Source organism: Meriones unguiculatus, chromosome 15, assembly GCF_030254825.1.
Source record: "Meriones unguiculatus strain TT.TT164.6M chromosome 15, Bangor_MerUng_6.1, whole genome shotgun sequence".
NCBI classification, from domain to species: domain Eukaryota; kingdom Metazoa; phylum Chordata; class Mammalia; order Rodentia; family Muridae; genus Meriones; species Meriones unguiculatus.
This window is the reverse complement of record NC_083362.1, coordinates 151415-170659: the sequence shown is the minus strand read 5'-3', so window position 1 is coordinate 170659 and position 19245 is coordinate 151415. Positions and strand designations below refer to the sequence as shown.

General features: G+C 54.4%; 1 protein-coding gene across 4 annotated transcripts in view; it reads left to right on the top strand.

Moving 5' to 3' along the window:
- Nucleotides 1-16854, top strand: part of Cux1 (cut like homeobox 1) — a 308986-nt gene extending 292132 nt beyond the window's left edge. For all 4 annotated transcript variants that reach the window (XM_021651492.2, XM_021651491.2, XM_060367899.1 and 1 more), the window contains exons 15-23: nucleotides 6307-6434; nucleotides 8394-8460; nucleotides 8970-9082; nucleotides 10947-11063; nucleotides 12939-13022; nucleotides 13644-13700; nucleotides 14525-14605; nucleotides 15772-15836; nucleotides 16000-16854. In XM_021651492.2, the coding sequence (XP_021507167.1) occupies nucleotides 6307-6434; nucleotides 8394-8460; nucleotides 8970-9082; nucleotides 10947-11063; nucleotides 12939-13022; nucleotides 13644-13700; nucleotides 14525-14605; nucleotides 15772-15836; nucleotides 16000-16069 (782 nt within the window). In that variant the 3' untranslated portion in view covers nucleotides 16070-16854. The remainder of the gene's footprint in view (nucleotides 1-6306; nucleotides 6435-8393; nucleotides 8461-8969; nucleotides 9083-10946; nucleotides 11064-12938; nucleotides 13023-13643; nucleotides 13701-14524; nucleotides 14606-15771; nucleotides 15837-15999) is intronic.
- The last annotated feature ends 2391 nt before the right edge of the window (nucleotides 16855-19245 follow it).

Genomic DNA, 19245 nt, shown 5'->3' with positions numbered 1-19245 from the left:
GGAACCTTCAAAGCAAATGTTAATAGAATCAGAACTCTGTTAAGATTTCTTTTTATGTTGTTAGTATGTTTTGCCTACATGTATGTCTGTGTACCTTCCATCTCTGTGAGCTCTCCTCCCCTCCCCCTTCAGGCAGACACTAATGGGAAACAGCTGTCACTGTCATTGTCTCCAGACACCAGTCCCTCCCATTGGGAACCACCTGAGCCCTACAAGGTGTGCTGGATCCACTGGGGCTAGCCATGTCTATGTAAGATTCCGTCTCAGAACAAAAACATCTATTAACTGAATTATACAACAGAATTTTTTTTTTAACCTAGAAAATTTCCCAAATGCTTTTAAAGTCAGCTCTCACTGTCCTGGACTGAAACTGCCTGGCAAGGAGCCCAAGGCCCTGCCTGTTGCCCATTGCTCCCCAGCCCCACCGCTACACCTGGCATTTTTCTTTGTTAGGTTTTTTATTTATTGTGTGTGGGGGTGTTTTACCTGCATATCTACCTGTGCACCATGTGCATGCCAGGTGCCCAAGAAGGCCAGAAGAGGGCACTGGAGCTAGCGCTGCAGATGTTTGCCAGTCACCATGTGAGTGCTGGGAATTGAACCTGGGTCCTCTGGAAAAGCAACCAGTGCCATTAACCACTGAGCCGTTGCTCCAGCCCCATACCTGGGTTGTTGTTTTGTTTGTTTGTTTTTTAATGTGGGTTCTGGGGTAGCAAGCACTTCCCCTTTTGTTTTGTTTGTGGTAAAGCAGGCTCTCACACCCCAGGCTAGTATGGAGCTGCATAGCTGGAAATGGCCTCAAACAACTTGATTCTGCTGCCTCCCGGGGGCTAGGATTCTCGTCTCCTGGCATGTAGCTTGACACCCAGCTTTGCATGTGGTTTTGCAGAGCTGTTCTATAAACTGCTGGAGACTCACCCAAGGTAGGCACAGTGCCAACCCTCCAGGAACAGACCTCACTGCCTTCTCCAAGGATAAGTGGGTTGGAATCAGATTAGAGCCCTTAATTCAGCCATTCCCGCCCTGTCCATCATAGCCCCCTTAGGGGTCGCATGTCAGAAAGCCTACAAGTCATATATTTACGTCACGGATCAAAGCAATAACAAAATTACAGTTAGGAAGTGACAATGAAATAATTTTAAGGTTGGGGGTCACTCACCCTGACATGAGGAACTGTGTTAAAGGGTCACAGCATTAGGAAGGCTGAGAGCCATTAAAGCTTAATAAGATGCTCTGAGAAAGGATGATTACAGATACACAGGGTGAGTCTGGGATGGGAAAGCATATTGGACAAGAACGCTGCCTCCTCACTCTGACCACTGTGTACAACGACATCTCAGTGGCTGCGCAGCACCGGTGGAGGAAGAAACTGTTGGTCTCTGCTCCTGCTCACCGTGGTCCCTTACGGTGGCAGAGACCTGGGCCATTCTAGGATCACGGAGGGCCAGAAATGGAGGGGCTGCAGGTGTGGCTCAGCAGCCAAGCATTCTCTAGTTGTGAGCATGTCACAGTGGTGGAGCCCCTGCCTAGAATCCCCCAGTGAGGGGCTGGGGTGTGGCTCAGTGGTAGAGCTCCTGCCTAGAATCCCCCAGTGAAGGGCTGGGGTGTGGCTCAGTGGTAGGGCCCCTGCCTAGAATCCCCCAGTGAGGGGCTGGGGTGTGGCTCAGTAGTCACCTGCCTAGAATTCCCCAGTTTGGGGCTGGGCTGTGGCTTAGGGTAGAGCTCCTGCCTAGCATCCCCCAGTGAGGGGCTGAAGGGTGTGTGTTTAATGCTTGTCTAGAGTGTGTGAAGCCCTGCATTCGGTTCCCGGGACTACCAACCTAAAATGTAATAGAAGACAGCAACAAAGACTAAGGCTTTGTCTGAGCCACTGCTAGGTAGCTCAGCATCTCCAAACAGCTGGCAGGACACACAGGGCCAAGAAGAGGCTTGTACTGGGAAGCCTGGGGAAAGCAGATCCCAGGAGGAGGAAAAAGCAGGTTTCAGTGCAGACCTCTAAGACTGAGGTACGTATTAGATAACAGTTTGAGAAGCATGGTGGTGGGCAGCTGTCAACACAGCCTTAAGGAGACTGAGGCAGGGAGCTTGCTGTAAGTTTGGGGTCCACTTGGCCTTCATAGTGAGACCTTGTCTCTGAGAGACAGTTGAATGGACAAGTGAGATGCATAGCAGAGTCCCAGGCATATAGGTAACGTCTAAGGTAGCCAGCACCGATAAAGGAGTTTGTGAGGCCCTTTGCCCAGTGTTCAGAGCTTAGCACCCAGGCCAGCTGAGGAGTGGCCGGCAGGATTGGTACCTGTTGCTCACTGCTGCTGCTGAAGGTCAGACTCAGCAGTGTGCAGGGCTTGTGCGTGACCTGGACAAGCGCAGTTGGTACAGCGAACAGCAGAGCCCAGCTGATGGTCTTAAGGACACAGGCACTGGAGGATAAAGTTCTTCAGTGGGACCAAAAGGGGCAGTTTGTACTGGGGCATTTGCAGGCAGAACAACTCAGTAGGCATTTCCCAGTGTCTGTGAGGCCTTGTAGAGCTGGGGTAAAGGCTGCGCAGTGTGCATTGAATAGCTAGGCTCCCCCCTGCCTGGCCTGTGAGAAGCTAATTTAATATGGCAGGTGCCCTGCTATCAGGGAAGCCATGGCTACTGCCCCCTGTGCCTGACTGACTCCTGTGGTGACACATTCTTAACCCTGACGTCTCTCTATTCCCCAGTTTTATTTTTTGTGGCGCTAGGGATAGAACCCAGAACCTTGTGTGTGCCGGGCAAGTACTCTGCCTTTGAGTGGCCCCAGCCCCTCACTGAGGGATTCTACACGGGGCCCTACGCTGAGCTACAGCGCCAACACCCCCACTCTCCCCAGGGTGTGCTAGGCAAAGGCTCTACCACTGAGCCACACCTCAGTGTGTGGCTCACACACCAAGGATTCTAGGCAAACTCTGAGCCACGCTACTACCCCCTTATGCTTTAGCCGTGCCATATCCTCAGCTCTTGTTTTATTTGAGACAAGGTCTCGCTGTGTAGCACAGGCTGGCCAGGAGCCCATAGTCCTGCTACACGAGGATTATGAGTGTGAGATAGCACACCCAACCCCTGTGTCTTTATGACAGAGTGAGGCCTCCTCTGGTCCTGGCCTTCACAATGTTCTTATTTCCCTCTGTGGAATGTGCCGTCTGAGGAAGCCCTTCCAGATTCTTCCAGAATGAGGCTCCTCTGTGGGGCTGAGGCAGTCTGAGGCCCTGTGGCCCTCGCACAACCCCATCATGCCAGCCACTGTGTCCCCACACGTATTCCCCACCACCCAAGTGCCACCTTTCCCCAGTCACTGAGCGTGCCCCAGGCCCTTCCTCCACATTCCGGCTGCTCCAGGCTTCGCCTGTGTAGACTGGACCATACCCTTGCCAGCAGATCCCCAAACCCTCAGCTCCAGACACCATGCTTCCTCCTTATTCGAGGGCCGTCCCTCTGCCACTTGGCCCTGAACACACTCCCTGCAGGGGTTCGCACCTCAGAGTCTCTGCTTCGCCACTCCCCCTCCTTCCTCAGCCATTCCTGGGGTCTCTCCAGCCTCCATGTGCAGCCTCAGGTTCCCAGATCCAAGTACCCCTAGCCACACCTGCAGCCCATCCCTTCCCCATTTGACGGCTGCAGGTCCATTCCTGGCTTCAAACCAGGATTGTCACTCCTACCTCCCCCTCCTGTCATCCTGAAGTTGAGCACCCCAAGTCAGATAGCTTGCCCAAGGTCATGAACTCCCAGAGAGCAGGCCTAAAATCCAATTCTGGAACATTCCAGCTCAGGACCTTCCCTTCTCTCCACATGGCCATCCAGAGCCATGACCAAAGCCTCCAACCAACAGGCAGCCATGCCATCGCACTAAGTCAGATCTGTCGCTGAGGCCCCTCCAGCAGGGCATTGTATCAGTTGCTTTTCTCATTGCTACAACAAAAGTGCCAGACCAAGGAGCTTAAGGGAGAAAGGACTTATGTGGGCTCACAGTCTGAGGGAACACAGTCCTCCACAGTGGAGGAGGCGTGAGGAGGCTGCTCACATGGCAACCACAGTCAGGAAGCAGAGAGAGACAGGCACCGGTGCTCAGCTTTCTCCTTTGTGTCCAGTCTGAGACACCAGGCCACGTGATAGCACTGCCCACATTCAGGGTGGGTCTGCCCTCTTCAGTCAGCGCAGTCTAGAAACTCCCTCACAGGCACACCCGGAGGTTTTTCTCCCAGGTGATCCTAGACCCTGTCATCCGACAGGTGTTACTAAGCGTCACAGGCTCCCAGCTTCTCCCAGTGTGGACTAATAGGTTCCAGCAGTGTCGCTTACCCTGTCCCTTCAGCTCCCGCCCTGCTGCTGCCAGCCTCTTCTCTGACCTAGTTCAGCGTACATCCATACTGGCCACTCAGCATTCCCCAAAGCCATATCTTCAGGGACCTCCCCAGACCCTCAGCTCCAACAGGGTGTGTTCACCGCAACTGCAGTGTCGGTAAGCATTTTCACCTAGTGGCAGGGTCTCGGGCCAGCTGGACGTCCTGTTTACCGGTGGGTGGGCCAGCCGGAGGCCCGAGGCTCTGCTCTCAGGGCATCTCACACATGCCCACAGTGTCCCTGGTGTCCACAGGCAAGGGCCTGCCTTCTTTCTACTCCCAGCAACGACGACACCTCTTCTGTGCCCATGGGTAGCTCTGGTTGCTCCCATGCTGAGTTGGCCACAGACTGGTGACATGTAAGACAAGTCCACCACAGTATCTGACCCACGCCCCCAGGCAATGGTGCAGCAGGGCTCTCTGGGTCCATGAGAAGTATGATAATTTGCACACTTGTAGGGATCCAGGTTCATTCTGGATGGTTAGCAATCTCTTCTCCATTGGTCGCCCTCATACCTGTCCATCTAGCCCAGGGCTCAGGTCCTTTGATAGGGGACCAGTTTGTGGAGATGCAGAATCTGAACCAATCCCTTACTTCCACCTGACTGTCATTTGCCTCGATAAGTGACACCAGAAAGGAAGCCTTTCTGTGGCTTCCTTCTCCTGTCTCAATGCTGCTGTCTTTCCACTGTCCTGAGTTTGCAGTGTACAGTGGGGGTTTCTGCAGGCCTGGATCAAAGGGCCTGCACCAGTCCAGCAGGCCATGACATTGTGCCCCTCAAGGGTCACCAGGGCCTGAAGTCTGCCTTGCTATCTACAGGTGTCCCTCCATGGCACAGTCGTGCCCTCCACCCTGTCGCCTCCTTACTTCATCAATCCCACCTAACCTTGTGGTCCAATAAATGACAGCCATTCAGTCTGAGCAGTGGGAAGTGTGTGGGCACAGGCTGAGCAGCAGAAAGTGCGGTGCAGACAGGCCAAGAGCGTCCTGTGGCTCGTGTGCCCCACTGAGCAGACCACCAGGTGCAGAAAAGGAGGTGCATTGGGATGACGGTGGGCTTCCTCCAGGCCAGGGCCTGGAGCTCAACCGTCACACTCAGCCTGCTTGCCCGGCTGTGTATTTGGCGGAGATGCACTAAGGCGGGCCAGCCAGTACTTGAACCATTTTCCTATCAGGGCTCATAGGAGCCTCTGGACGTCTGAAACCACAGTGCCCCCTGGTGGCCATGGGCCCGACTTAGCATGAACTTCACTATCAGCTTTATTTTAAGCATACAAGTATGTATGTGTGTATGTATGTATCTAATGTGTATACTGGTTTTGCCTCCACATGTGTGTCTGGTGCCTGTAGAGGTCAGAAAAGGGTGTCAGGTCCCCTGGAACCGGAATTAAGGCCACCATGTGTATGCTGGCAACTGAACCTAGGCCATCTGCCAGAGCTCCTAAAGGCAGAGCCATCCCTCCAGCCCCGACTGTGACAAGTTTTGCAAATGAAAGACAGAAAGAGTGATTCCAAAGTGTAGAACCCCCCGGCCTGGAATTCCCCAGGGAGGAGCTGACGGAGGGGATGGTTCAGTAGCAGGGTTGTTTCAGTTAAATGTTCAAGGCCTTGGGTTCTATTTCTAGAATCAGAAAGTGGGTGTAAAAATCACTGGGTTTGCCTTCTTATTAGCACCCCTGGAAAAGAATAGGGTCACGAGCCAGGGGACTGGGTTGTTGCCCCACTAACACCCCCACCTGCGTTCATAGACTGCAACACAGCCTGCCCCACTGCACCTCCCCCTCCCCCTCCAGGTGTCCCAGGGCAGCGGGGGCAGCGCGGTGTGGAGGAGGCAGCAGAGCTCTCCGGCATTCAAGCTTTCAAGCTTGGGCTTGTGAGAAAGGTCCCGAGGGTCCCCGTGGCCCGGACTCCTCTCACGGCTGCATCTTCCTTTCACCGCAGGGCGCTGCGCGGAGCTGCAGATCCACCTCACCGAGGCCACGGCCAAGACTGTTGAGCAGAAGGAGCTGATCGCCCGCCTAGAGCAGGACCTCAGCACCATCCAGTCCATGCAGCGACCTGACGCGGAGGTGAGCCTCTGCCTCCCTGCGGGCTCACCGAGCACTCCACCCCACCCCCTGTCTGGGAACAAGTCTGCAGCCACCGCCCTGGCTGTTCCTCCAACCCCAGCACTTGCCACCTAGCTTCCTCTGACTAGCAGACAGCACCCTGAGGTGCTAGCGAGTGTCCGGGCACGTAAGGCTCTAGGCAGAGGCAGAGCAGGGCCCTGTGGGCCCAGGACCTGCAAACAGCGTGTAGAGGAGCCACCTGTCATTTTAACTTTTTGAGGGTTTTGTTTGGTTGGTTGGTTGGTTTGGTTTTTGGTTTTCGAGACAGGGTTTCTCTGTGTGTAGCTTTGGCTGTCCTGGACCTCAAGACAAGGTGTTGTAATACATGATTAGCCCACGCAGTGTATCTGGTCTAAGGAAGTTTGTTTGAGGGAGGGGAAAAGGAGAGGAGTTAGCACCTCTAGGAGGAGAGGCAAAGGCAGAGGATTGGACATGTAGACAGACAGAGCCATTAGGGCAGAGAAGGACAGAAAGAAAAATGTGGGAAGAGAAGAGAGACGGAGAGAGACCGAGACAGCTGGGGTGGTGGACTGGAACCCATGCACAGAGTAATGTGGCGTCTTCCCTGGGGTGGTGGACGGACCCTGTCATCCCCACACACAGCCGGTGTGCCTGGCAGTGGCAACAGGGATGACATAGGACTTTTCTAGTTCCCTGAAGGCAGGCTGATGGGATCACCTGTGAACTAGTACCAGGCTGGCCTTGAACTTACAGAGATCCACCTGCCTCTGCCTCCGAAGTGCTGGAATTAAAGGCGTGTGCCACCACCGACAAGCTGAGTTGTTTGTTTGTTTGTTTGTTTTTGAGTAAACTCACTTTTTTCATTATTTATTATTATTATTATTATTTACAGTTTATTCACTTTGTATCCCAGTTGTAGCCTCCTCCCTCATCTCCTCCCAGTCCCACCCTTCCTCCCTTCACCTCCCCTATTCCTCTTCCCTAGTCCATTGATAGGGGAAGTCCTCCTGTCCCCACCGGGTCCTTTTATATCCCCTTTCCTGGCCGAGTGGGAGCTAGGCCGCTGGACTCTGGAGTGGCTGAGGGCTACTCTGTCCAAAGTTTGGCTGTGAGACTCTGCTTCTGCTTTGATCCTCTGCTGGTCGGAGTCTTTCAGAGGACATCTGTGGTAGGCTCCCGTCCTGTTCCCTCTCTTCTGCCGCTTGCAGTGTCTACGCTGTTTTCCCCGTTTGTTTGTTTTATGTGTGCAGGTGTTTTGCCTGCATGCATGTCTGTGCACCTGTGCATGCAGTTCCCGCAGAGTTCAGAAGGGGGCATCGGGTCCCCTGGAATTAGAGTTGTGAACAGTTGTGAGCCGCAGTGTGGGTACTAGAAATCAAATCTGGGCCCTCTGGAAGAGCAGCCAATGTTCTGAACATCTGAGCCATCTCTTCAGCACCCTCATTTTAATTTTTATTAAATTTATTTATTTATTCATTCATTGCTGTGCGTGTGTGTGTGTGTGTGTGTGTGTGTGAATCGGAGCTAGAGTAACATATCGCAGGGTACCTTTGGAGAACAGAAGACAACTAGAGTAACATATCGCAGGGTACCTTTGGAGAACAGAAGACAACTAGAGTAACATATCGCAGGGTACCTTTGGAGAACAGAAGACAACTAGCAGGAGTCAGTTCTCTCCTTCCATATGGCCCCAGAGGCTGAGCCCTTGGCTTTACCTGCTGAGCCACCTCGCTGCTGGCCTGCCACCATCATGTCAGGGTTGGAAAACCCTGCTGGCGGGAGAAGCAGGGAGACCCTCGGTCACAGCAGGAAGGCAACATTCCAGGCACAGTCGTGGCCACGTGAGAGCTAGGCTGCTGGACTCTGGAGTGGCTGAGGGCCTGTCCACTCCCAGTGTCTTGAAATTTTCCACAATATGACAGATAAGTCCTCATTTTTTTTTTTTTTTTCACCCTTTAGGGAGCTTCTGAGCAAGGCCTGGAGAAGATTCCAGAACCCATCAAGGAGGCCACAGCCCTGTTCTATGGTGAGGAAGGCCTGGTTGAATAATACACACCCAAGGGGTTAGGGGCTGGGCTTGGGGTATGAGAGAACTCAGGTCTCTCAAAAAAAGGGGCCCATCCCATCAGTGTAGCCATGTCCCCACGGCTTGCCAGGGAGCTCAGATACGGCAGGAGAGCTCCCAGCAGCAGCAGGAAAGCCACCGTCTACAGCGTGCAGGCCGGACCCAAGGCTTCCTGGCCAACCAGGGTGATGTGGGCTGCCCCTGACTACACAACTCCCTGAGTGTTCCTGCGCTTCACTGTTTGCACCCCACCACTGCTACCATCTGCACTGCTGCTTTTGGAGCCTGTTGTAGGGCCACCAAGGGTCAGAGATGGGCACCTTGTCACACCTCACCTGGCGGATGCAAGGCTCCTCCTGTTCAAGTTCAAGATCCATGGGCAAGGGAATGTCGAGACCTGGCCTTCTGACAGTGCAGATGGTGAGCAGAGCACATCCTAACACCCCAAGCCACATTCTGCTACCTCCTAGGATCTTCATTGTCAACCAGTGGGACTCTTCCAGAAGGTCAAGTGGACTCCCTACTTTCCATCATCTCCAGCCAGAGGGAACGTTTCCGCACCCGGAACCAAGAGCTGGAGGCTGTGAGTCCCACCCTACTTCCTGTTCACATAGGCCTCAAATCTCCGGGCACCAACGTAGGAAGACACAGACTTGGGGAAAGCAACAGATACTTAAATGGCATCAGGGTTAGATGTGCTCTGAACAGCTGAGATTTCCTGGAGGAAGCTGGGCCCTTTGGGCCTTGAAATGTATTCAAGAACTTAAAGTAGGAACATTAGGGAGTTTTCCAGGGCTGGAGGAAGGAGGTATAGGACCTAAGACACAAAGGTGGGCACCAGACTGTTTGGCTGGAATACCTACAAAGACTCTGAGCGGGAATGAGGCCTTGCAAGAGCGGAATGCACATGGACGGCTTAGGCAGAAAGCTTCTGGGTGTAGCATCCACTGAGGAATATCTGCAGCACACTGGGGACAGAGAAGCAGCCTGGGTGGAGCCCATTCGAGCTGCATGCCAGGACTGGTGCCACAGGTCTATAATCCCATGTACTACAGAGGCTGAGGCAGGGGGATATCTTAAGTTTGCAGCCAGCTTGGGCAATTTAGAAAGATCCTGTTTCCAGAAAAGAAAAGGCTGAAGATATAAGTCGGTGGTAGAGCTGGGGTGTGGCTCAATGTAGAGCCCCTGCCTAGAATCCCCCAGTGAGGGGCTGGGGTGTGGCTCAATGTAGAGCCCCTGCCTAGAATCCCCCAGTGAGGGGCTGGGGTGTGGCTCAATGTAGAGCCCCTGCCTAGATTCCCCCAGTGAGGGGCTGGGGTGTGGCTCAATGTAGAGCCCCTGCCTAGAATCCCCCAGTGAGGGGCTGGGTGTGGCTCAGTGGTAGAGCCCCTGCCTAGAATCCCCCAGTGAGGGGCTGGGGTGTGGCTCAGTGGTAGAGCCCTTGCCTAGAATCCCCCAGTGAGGGGCTGGGGTGTGGCTCAAGGGTAGAACCCTTACCTGGCATACACAAGGCCCTAAGTTCCATCCTCAGGACTGCGAACAATAGAAAGAAGGTTGGGTGCAGAGGAGGGGGTTCTTGGTTTCAGACCTTTCAGTCTATGATGGGTTGGAATTGTTGCCTTGGGTCTGTGGCCAGGCAGCATATCATGGTGAAGTATATGACAAAGGCAAGCAGCTTATTTCATGGCTTCCAGGAAGCAAAGAAATAGGACGGATCTGAGTTTCAGTAGTCTCTCCCGGGGCACCGCTCAAATGCACAGCTTGTTGGCCCAAGGCCCTACCTTCTCAAGGTTCTCCACCTCTGAACAGTGCCGCAGGCTGGAGACTAAGCCCTCTTGCACGTGATCTTTGCAGGGCATAAGATCCGAACCCTGAAGCTGGAGAGGTGGCTCAGGTGTTAAGAGCACGTGTTGCTCTTGCCGAGGACCCAGGTTCAGTTCTCAGCACCAGCGCGGCAACTCACAAGTGTCTGTAACCCCTCTCCAGGGGATCTGACGCCCTGTTCTGCCCTGTGTGCACCAGGCATGCACACGGTGCAGTGCCTACATGGAGACAAGTCACTCGGGAATAAAATAAAAGCAAATAGATCTTTGTTAATTTTCATCTTAAAAGATCTGAGGGTATAACAGACAGCACAGTTGAATGCAGAAAGTGGCCTTTCTGCAAAGGGCCTTTCTAGAGGGTGCATCTGCAAGCAGGGTCAGCAGTTCAAGACCATGGGGGCTCGGGAGATAGTCAACGGAGGGTGCTTGCTGTGCAAACATGAGGGTCTGAGCCCAGCCTGTAGAACCCACCCTGGCCTCCGCACATACTCACACATGCACACACACTTGTCCATACCATACCACAAGCACAACATACCAAGGTCACGGGCAGAAAGGACCCTAGGCAGATGGAGACCTCATATCTCTCTTCCCTCGTCTACCCTTGCCCTGACCCCGTCCCAGGAGAGCCGCATGGCCCAGCACACCATCCAGGCCCTGCAGAGTGAGCTGGACAGCCTGCGTGCGGACAACATCAAGCTGTTTGAGAAGATCAAGTTCTTGCAAAATTACCCTGGCCGGGTAAGCCTCAGCCTCCGCCCCACCCCACCCCTGCAAAGCTCCTGTCAACCCAGACTGTAGGTGGGGAGTGGAGCTATTTGAGCACCTGAGACAAGATTGGGGAGGGTTGGGTGGTGGTCAGCACTAGGAAGACCCCAAAGGATATTCGCCCCACCCCCTTCCCACCTGTCTGACGTCCACTCCATGCATGGGACAGGCCAGTAGAGAGAAACCTATAGAGGTTCATTCAGAGCCAGCGAGGAGGTAACAGTCATAGTCAGGGCCCTCAGCCAAGGCCTGTCCAGCTCCAGCACCCTCTGCGATTCCAGGGTGGTCGGCCACCTCTAGGTGGTCACCCTAGGCCTGTGTGTGCTAAACATGTAAGACTGGCCCCGGGGGACTGGGGTGTGTGAGGACTGTTTTGAGTCAGGGTCATATGTATCTGGTCTCACATTCACTGTGTAACGGAGGCTGGCCCTGAACCTCCAGTCCTCTGCCTCCCAAGTTCTGGGATCACATGCATGCATCACCATGTCTAGTTTGAATTGGTGTGCTTTGAATTAAAAAAAAAAAAAAAGCTTTAAGATTTATTTATTTGTATTTTATGGTTAGGGTGTCATGCTTCCATGCATGTCTGTATACTACCTGTGTGCTTAGTGCCCAAGGAGGCCAGAGAGGGCATTTGATCCCCTGGAACTGGAGTCACAGACAAGTGTGAACCTTTGTGCAGGTGTTGGGAATTGAACTCAGGCTCTCTGGAAGAGTAGCTGGTTCTCCTAACCACTTAGCCATCTCTCCAGGTCCCTCACAAATTTTTTGTAACTGGCCAAGCATGGTAGTGGCTGGTGGCGGAGGAAGCTCACCCGTTTGAGTCCAGCACAAACTACCTAGTGAGACTCTGGCTGAAAAAAAAAAAAAAAAAAAACAAGAACGGGTGGAGAGGGTGGAGAGACCCGCCTCTGAGCTCTGTGAACATACACACATATGCAGGCAAACCACATATACACGATAGAAACTAAATGTTAGAAGAACAGTAAATAAAAAGTCCACCCATAATGTACACCCCGAAACAATGAACCTGTTTGCTCTGGTGGCACCTCTCAGAAGCCCAGGTGTCCCCGGCAGGGGCCACCATGCACATGGAAACCCTTTCAGTGGCTCAGCAAAGACAGTGATGGATAATTTTTGAAAGGGGTGGGGTGGGGAGGGGGAAGGTTCCAGGGTAAGTCGACTTGCAGTTCAATCCCTGACCTCCAGGTAAATGCCAGCTAGATGTGGTGGCCGAACCAGACACGCCCTGGTTCAAGTGAGAGATCTGGACCTCGCCTCAGTGAATAAGAGCAGGGATGGAGGAAGACCCTGACCTCAGGGCCTCCATGATTGCACACGTGCGCACATCCACAGAGACAAGTGAAATAAACAGAGGGAGGGGTTGGCCCAGCTGCATCATTTCCACCCAGCTGAAGCCGGAAGCCTCTGGGCCACTAGAGGGCACCCAGGCACTGCCAACCAGAGTCTGTATGGGCTGCTGGGAGCCGTGTCCTCCTCTCCTGGGTGACCCCCCAACAACCCGCCCTTTTAGCAAGCAGTCGGGCTAGCCCAGTGGTACTCACCTGTGGTCCTAGCTTTGGGGAGGCTGAGACAGAAGAATTGCTTGAGGCCAAAAGCTCAAGGTTCTCACTGGGAACTACTGCACGCACTGGGAAGAGGTCTGACTTCTGCATTTTAGCCTTTCTAAAATTTAGCCCCCCAGGGGTGCAGAGAACTCAGGCACCCACCCAGCCATGCCATAACATGCAGGCCACTGGCACCCTCCCCCGCTCTCATCCCGTCTCTCCTGGGGCCCAGATTCCCAAACCTCCATGACTGACTGGATCTGTCCTCTTCCCCATGTAGGGTAGCGGCAGCGATGACACGGAGATGCGGTACTCCTCCCAATACGAGGAGCGGCTGGACCCTTTCTCCTCCTTCAGCAAGAGGGTTTGTGGGGAGGGGCTCTGGGGCTGAGAGTGTGGCTCAGGGGTTAGGTGCTACCTAGAATCCTCCAGTGAGAGTGTGCACGCCACTCGGCCACCATGTCCTCACCTACCTTGGATGAAGCTCTGGTTTCTAGCCACAAAAATCTTGCCCTGTGCTCCCTGTACCCTGTCTACTCACACATCACCTCCCCGGGTCCTGAGCCGCCCCGGGGTATTCTAGCTGTAATGTCAGGTGTGTGTCAGTGAAGAGCAGGGCTCAGTTAATACAGGTCCTCACGTTGTGGACCCCAAGCAGAAAAGCTATTTTCACTGCTACTTCGTAACTGCGGTTTGCTACTGTTAGGAATCATAATGTAAACATCTGAGTGCAGGGTGCTCCTAAGTATCCCCTGGGAAAGGGCCATTCAACCCGCAAAGGAGTCACCCCAAGGCCCCTTCCTCCCAGACCAGAGAAGCCCTGCCGTGAAGAACTTCCCCACAGATAGAAAGAGCTGCTAGACTGTATTGAGTGTGACACAGTAGACGCCCGGGCGGTCCCTGGCGTCCCTCTGGTGTTGTGAGTGTCCCTTACCCAGGGAGCGCTTCCTCTCTTTGCTGGACCCTTCATGTCTGTTTCCTTCAGGAGCGGCAGAGGAAGTACTTAGGCCTGAGCCCCTGGGACAAGGCCACACTAGGCATGGTGAGTCCATACCCCGTATCTACCTACCGTGCGCCTGTGTCTTTGGCCTTCAGCCCTCTAAAGAAGGCCCTGGATCACACAGACCCTCCTCTGGGCCCTGCAGACGGTGGGTGTGTGCACGCCTCCAGGGCAGCTCTTACAAGAGCTTCACTGCCTGTACTTTGGGGGATTGGCCTGCAGGAGGCACCATTCCCCAAAAGCTGTAGAAGGGCTGGGCGGCAGTGCTTGCCGAGCAAACAGGGCTAAAGTCTGAGTCACGGTGCCCATTTTATATGGTGCCAGAGCAAACCCCTGAGCCCAGTGCTAGGGTGGTGGTGGTGAGACTTGGAGAAGTGTGGGGCTTGCTGGCTGGTGAGCTTAGCCAAACCTGAGCTCCGGGTTCTCAGAGAGACCCTGTCTATTAAACAAACAAATAAAAAATCAAACAAAAACCAATAAAACAAAAAAGGGGGGATCCAAGCACAGTGCAGCACTTGCGAGGCAGAAGCAGGCAGACCTCTGTGTGATCAAGGCCACGAATTCATAGCGAGTTCCAGGCCAGCCAGACTACATAGTGAGACCCTATGTCGATAAAATGAACACAGATGGAACGAGATTAAAAACGACACACACCCTTGCACTCGCATGCGCACACATACATACACACACACACACACACACACACACACACACACACAAAGAAATCAACTTCTGCAGCCTGAGTATCCACACTTCGTCCCGGTGGCAAGAGAACCCTGCTGCCAGCCCATGCCTCACCTGCCTGCAGACCTCTGCAGGGAGGAGCACAGAGCAGCTCCTACCCACACCCCCTTGTTTGCCTGCAGGGGCGTCTGATTCTCTCCAACAAAATGGCCCGCACCATTGGCTTCTTCTACACCTTGTTCCTGCACTGCCTGGTCTTTCTGGTGAGCATAAGCATATTGGCCAGGGATGTCTCCCGGCTCTTCTGGGCGCCATGTGGGTTACCATGTGGAGGACTTACAGAGCCTCCCTGAAACCACACCCCAGCCCTGGCTCACTCCTTTCCCCTCCCCAACTCCAAGGACTCCAACTCCTTTTAGAGACGAGAATGCCCCAATATCAGATCTCCTGGCTGGAGCACAGCCACCTGGAGAGGCTGCAAGGGACCCAGTCCTGGAAGGGTTTTGTGGGAAGACCAAGCGGGAAACTGGACGCAGATGAAGTCCTGTCATCCCAGCTACTCTGAAGCAGGAAGACCACAAGTTTAAGCCCTGCCTGGGCTACATATAATTTTCACGGACAGTCTGGACAGCTTAATGGGTCCTTCTCTAAAGAAGTAAAAAGACTGGAGATACAGTTCAGTGGTAGAGCCCCTGCCTAGAGTCCCCCAGTGAGGGGCTGGGTGTGGCTCAGTGGTGGAGCCCCTGCCTAGAGTCCCCCAGTGAGGGGCTGGGTGTGGCTCAGTGGTCACCTGCCTAGAGTCCCCCAGTGAGGGGCTGGGTGTGGCTCAGTGGTAGAGCCCCTGCCTAGAGTCCCCCAGTGAGGGGCTGGGTGTGGATCAGTGGCAGAGCCCCTGCCTAGAATCCCCCAGTGAGGGGCTGGGGTGTGGCTCAGTGGTAGAGCCCCTGCCTAGAGTCCCCCAGTGAGGGGCTGGGTGTGGCTCAGAAGTACAGTGTTTGTCTAGCAAGTACATGTCTCCGCGTTTCATTCCCAGAATTGGTGGGAGGTTAAGGCAGAAAAGAGTAGGCCTAATTAGACCCCCCAGGAAACAGTGTGCTGAACAGAGAAGGCCCACGTGCACCAGTCTGCCGAGGTACAAAGACCCTTGTAGTCAGTGGGTGGAAGACAGTCCAAGGACACAGGCTGAGTGATGCCTTCACATGGCTAGCCTGGGGTCCAAGTCAGGTACTCTTAGTGAACACAACCCCATCTGCTTCCTTCTAAGCATCACATGAAGCAAGCAGGTTGGCTCAGGAGTGTCTCCATTCACCCTAGGACCTGGCCCTTGGGAACTATTATGTGCAGCTGGGACCAGCCCTAATAGCTGTAGGTGGCCGTGGGAATTGTCATGAGGCAGAGCAGATAGCTCATGGTGTCTCTGCCCGACCAGGTGCTGTACAAGCTGGCATGGAGTGAAAGCGTGGAGAGAGACTGTGCTGCCACCTGCGCCAAGAAGTAAGGATGTGCCCTAGTTTTCCACAGACCTCGAGCTGAGCCTCCTAACTCCCAGCTCAAGCTTCGTGGTGGCTGCTGCCCAGCCCTCTAACGTAGCTCCCATCCTAGCCAGCTGTGCTCACCCATCTTCTGCGCCGTCTCAGCCTTGCTCCTGTCCCCGCAGGTTTGCCGATCATCTGCACAAATTCCACGAGAGTGACAACGGGGCAGCAGCTGGCGACTTATGGCAGTGACACCCAGGCTCACCCAAGATGTGTTGGCTGCATCCCTACTCTGCTTGATCAGCTGCTTCTAATGACGTAGCCTACCCCCTCCCCAAAAAAATGGTGGAAACTGTCTCTGTCTCTGAATTCAGCCAAGAGATGCCCAGATCCTCAAGAGCACCTTTGGAAGGTCCAGCCCCACTGGACCCCAAGCTCAAACAATCCCTAGCACCCAGCTATGCTCGGGACCCTGAGGCTCCGCCCTCAGCCTAGTCACCTGACCCAGGCTCCACCCATATCAGAACCTCCAGCCCTGGTAGCAGAGCTTTCTGACTATGATACAGACTGTCACCACCCACTCTGACATTCCTGTAGGCTCCCTTAGGACCCCACCTGCACCCCCAAAACATGTGGGAGGCCCTTCTAGGCCAGCAGGCTTTTCATCTGCCCTATTCCTGGGGGTGGGGGGCGAGGACAGGGGGTGGGTTTGATAAAACTTCACCGCCATCCCCAAGACAGGAAGCTCCACAGAGGGCAGGATAGTTTCCACTACCCTTCCCTGCACCCAGTCCATGATTTGAGTTTTGCTTACTTCTTCAGCAAGGTATTCTGGTTTCTAGAAGAGGAAGTCTCTCCAACAAGGCCCCTGTGCCTCAGGCACCTCAGACCAGGGTCTGAGAGGCCCTGGCAGAACTTGTCCTGGGCCACCAGAGCAAGGCCACCTCTCAGGGCCACAGGCAGATCTTCCTCAGCTGGGCTTGATCTTTTGTTTCTTCAGCTTTGCATGTTTGAAATAAAGAATGATGGCAGCCACAGTGGGGCCTTGTGTTCTGTGACTCCTCGGCTGGACACTGGCGTCTGAAGCTTCAGTGTGCTGCTGCAGACACACCCTGGAGCTTACTAGCATGTAGGTGGGCTTTCCCGAGTGGCTCAGTGGGAGAGCCCCTGCCTAGAATCCCCCAGTGAGGAGCTGGGGTGTGGCTCAGTGGTCACCTGCCTAGAATCCCCCAGTGAGGGACTGGGTGTGGCTCAGTGGTGGAGCCCCTGCCTAGAGTCCCCCAGTGAGGGGCTGGGCTGTGGCTCAGTGGTAGAGCCCCTGCCTAGAGTCCCCCAGTGAGGGACTGGGTGTGGCTCAGTGCTAGAGTGTTACCTAACATGTACAAGGCCCAGAGTTCGATCACCACCCTAAAAGATAAATAACACCTGGCAGACGCACAGTCCCAGGCATCAAGATCATCACTTCATGGCCAGTCAGAGCTACAACAGGAGCAGTGTCTCCTAAAACCACACAGCATAGTTAGTCACACCAGCCATGGCTGAGGCCCAGACATGTCCCAATGGGCTCACGTCACCTCCATGTCAGCCCCTGGGGAGTTCCTGCTTCTGTTTCTGTGTGCCCCAGAGCCATGTATGAAGCACAAGTGCACCAGAGCCATCCTCCTGCAGGGCTCTGAGCGCCAGCTTTGCCGGGCGCATCTCAGCAAGACTCCCTGGGAGCTGGGCTGCGGCAGGGGCAGCAGTGGCAAATGCCCTTAATCCCATCCCTCGAAAGGCAGAGGCAGGTGGATCTCTGTGAGTTCAAGGCCAGCCTGGTCTACAGAGTGAGTCCAGGACAGCCAGGGCTACACAGAGAAACCCTGTCATGAAAAACAGAACAATGATAAAATGGGGTTGGAGAAGTGGCTCAGGGGTTAAGATCACTCACTGCTCTTCTGAAGGTCCTGAGTTCAATTCCCAGCACCTACATAGCAGCTCACAACTGTCCAATGCTGTCTTCTGGTGTGCAGATGTGCATCCAGACAACACACTCATATACATAAAGTACTTTTAAAAAAAAAGACTCACTGGTCTATATGTCAGGGTTATTCTGAGCTCTCTATGGCGTCTGCATCCAAGGAGGCATACCTTGTCCCCTGTCCTATCTGATCTTCCTCCAAGGCCCCCAAGCCTTCTGCCTCAGGAGCCCAGATGCACCTGTCACCCCTACCCTCATTCCAGTCTCCATGACAGCTGCTCTTAGCCAATCCTCCTCCTGTCTCCTGTCAGTTCCTCTTGTGGGTCGACTCACTTCTCACTTCCCCCTCCTGGGGAATCAAGACCATTGTCTTGGCTGGGGTTTCCCATCCCAGAATCCTCGGCAGCCACTGACAGCCCACCATCCAATTAAAGCCACAACTTAATCAGGTGAGTCCTTCATGCCCCAGCATCCGCTCTCCCTGGACCGAGCGGACAGGGGGATCCATAGCCAGACCATCCAGGGATACCATCTTTCTCCCACCCCGTCTCATCCTTCCCGTGTTCATTCATAGGCCTCCTGGTTCCCAGCCACAGGCGTCCAATCAATGGCTGGATGACAGCCTAAGCTTTCCTTAAGTATTTGCCGGCCAGGTCTAGAGACACAGCAGCTGCTGGTCCATGTGCGGCAGAGAAGGGACAAGTACCGGGCAGGCCTCAGCAGAGGTCTGGCTGGCTTCATGGCCCCAAGCCAGCTTCAGCACACCCCACCTCTCCTGTCACCCCGCCCCATCTCCATGCCACTCCATTGTTTCCTGGGAAGCAATCGGTGAAGCTCTGATTTCCTGCTAGTGAAAGGACTTTGCAAAGGTCAGAGGCCACCGGGAGTGGAAGACGCAGCAGATGGAGTCTCTCCGGGCAGATCACAGCCTGAGGTCAACACAGAAGGAAGCTGACCGATTGAGGGGAGCAAGGAGAAGAGGGGAGCAGACCCACGGGGCCATGTCCACTGCAGAAGTAAGCCGTGGCCACCGCTGGCTAGCCTCCGACACACCTGTGCGGTTTTGCTCTTTGGCTTTAGCTTTTTGAGACAGCATCTTATGTACCCCATGCTGGCCTCGAGCTCCCTTCTGCCTCAGCCTCCCCGGCGCTGGGGATTTAGGCGTAGTCCACCCTCTTGGCTCCGCCACGCCTCTGTGTACAGGGTTAATCCTCTCCTCAGGTCTCCTATCCCTGGAGTGCCACCACAGGGGTGAGAGCACAAATACCTAGTTCTGATTGTGTAGCCGACCCAGAGTGAGGACATTTGATGGGACCAGTGTCCCGACACCACCGTACAGGTGGGCGCGAGGCGATTTTCCGCACCCGGAGGGCAGCAGGGAGGAGGGGGCGTGGCTCTCGGCCTCTGGAAGCTTGAGAAGCAGACAGACGCTTCCTCAGTTGCGACTTCTGGACCTCCTCGAGGCTCCCAT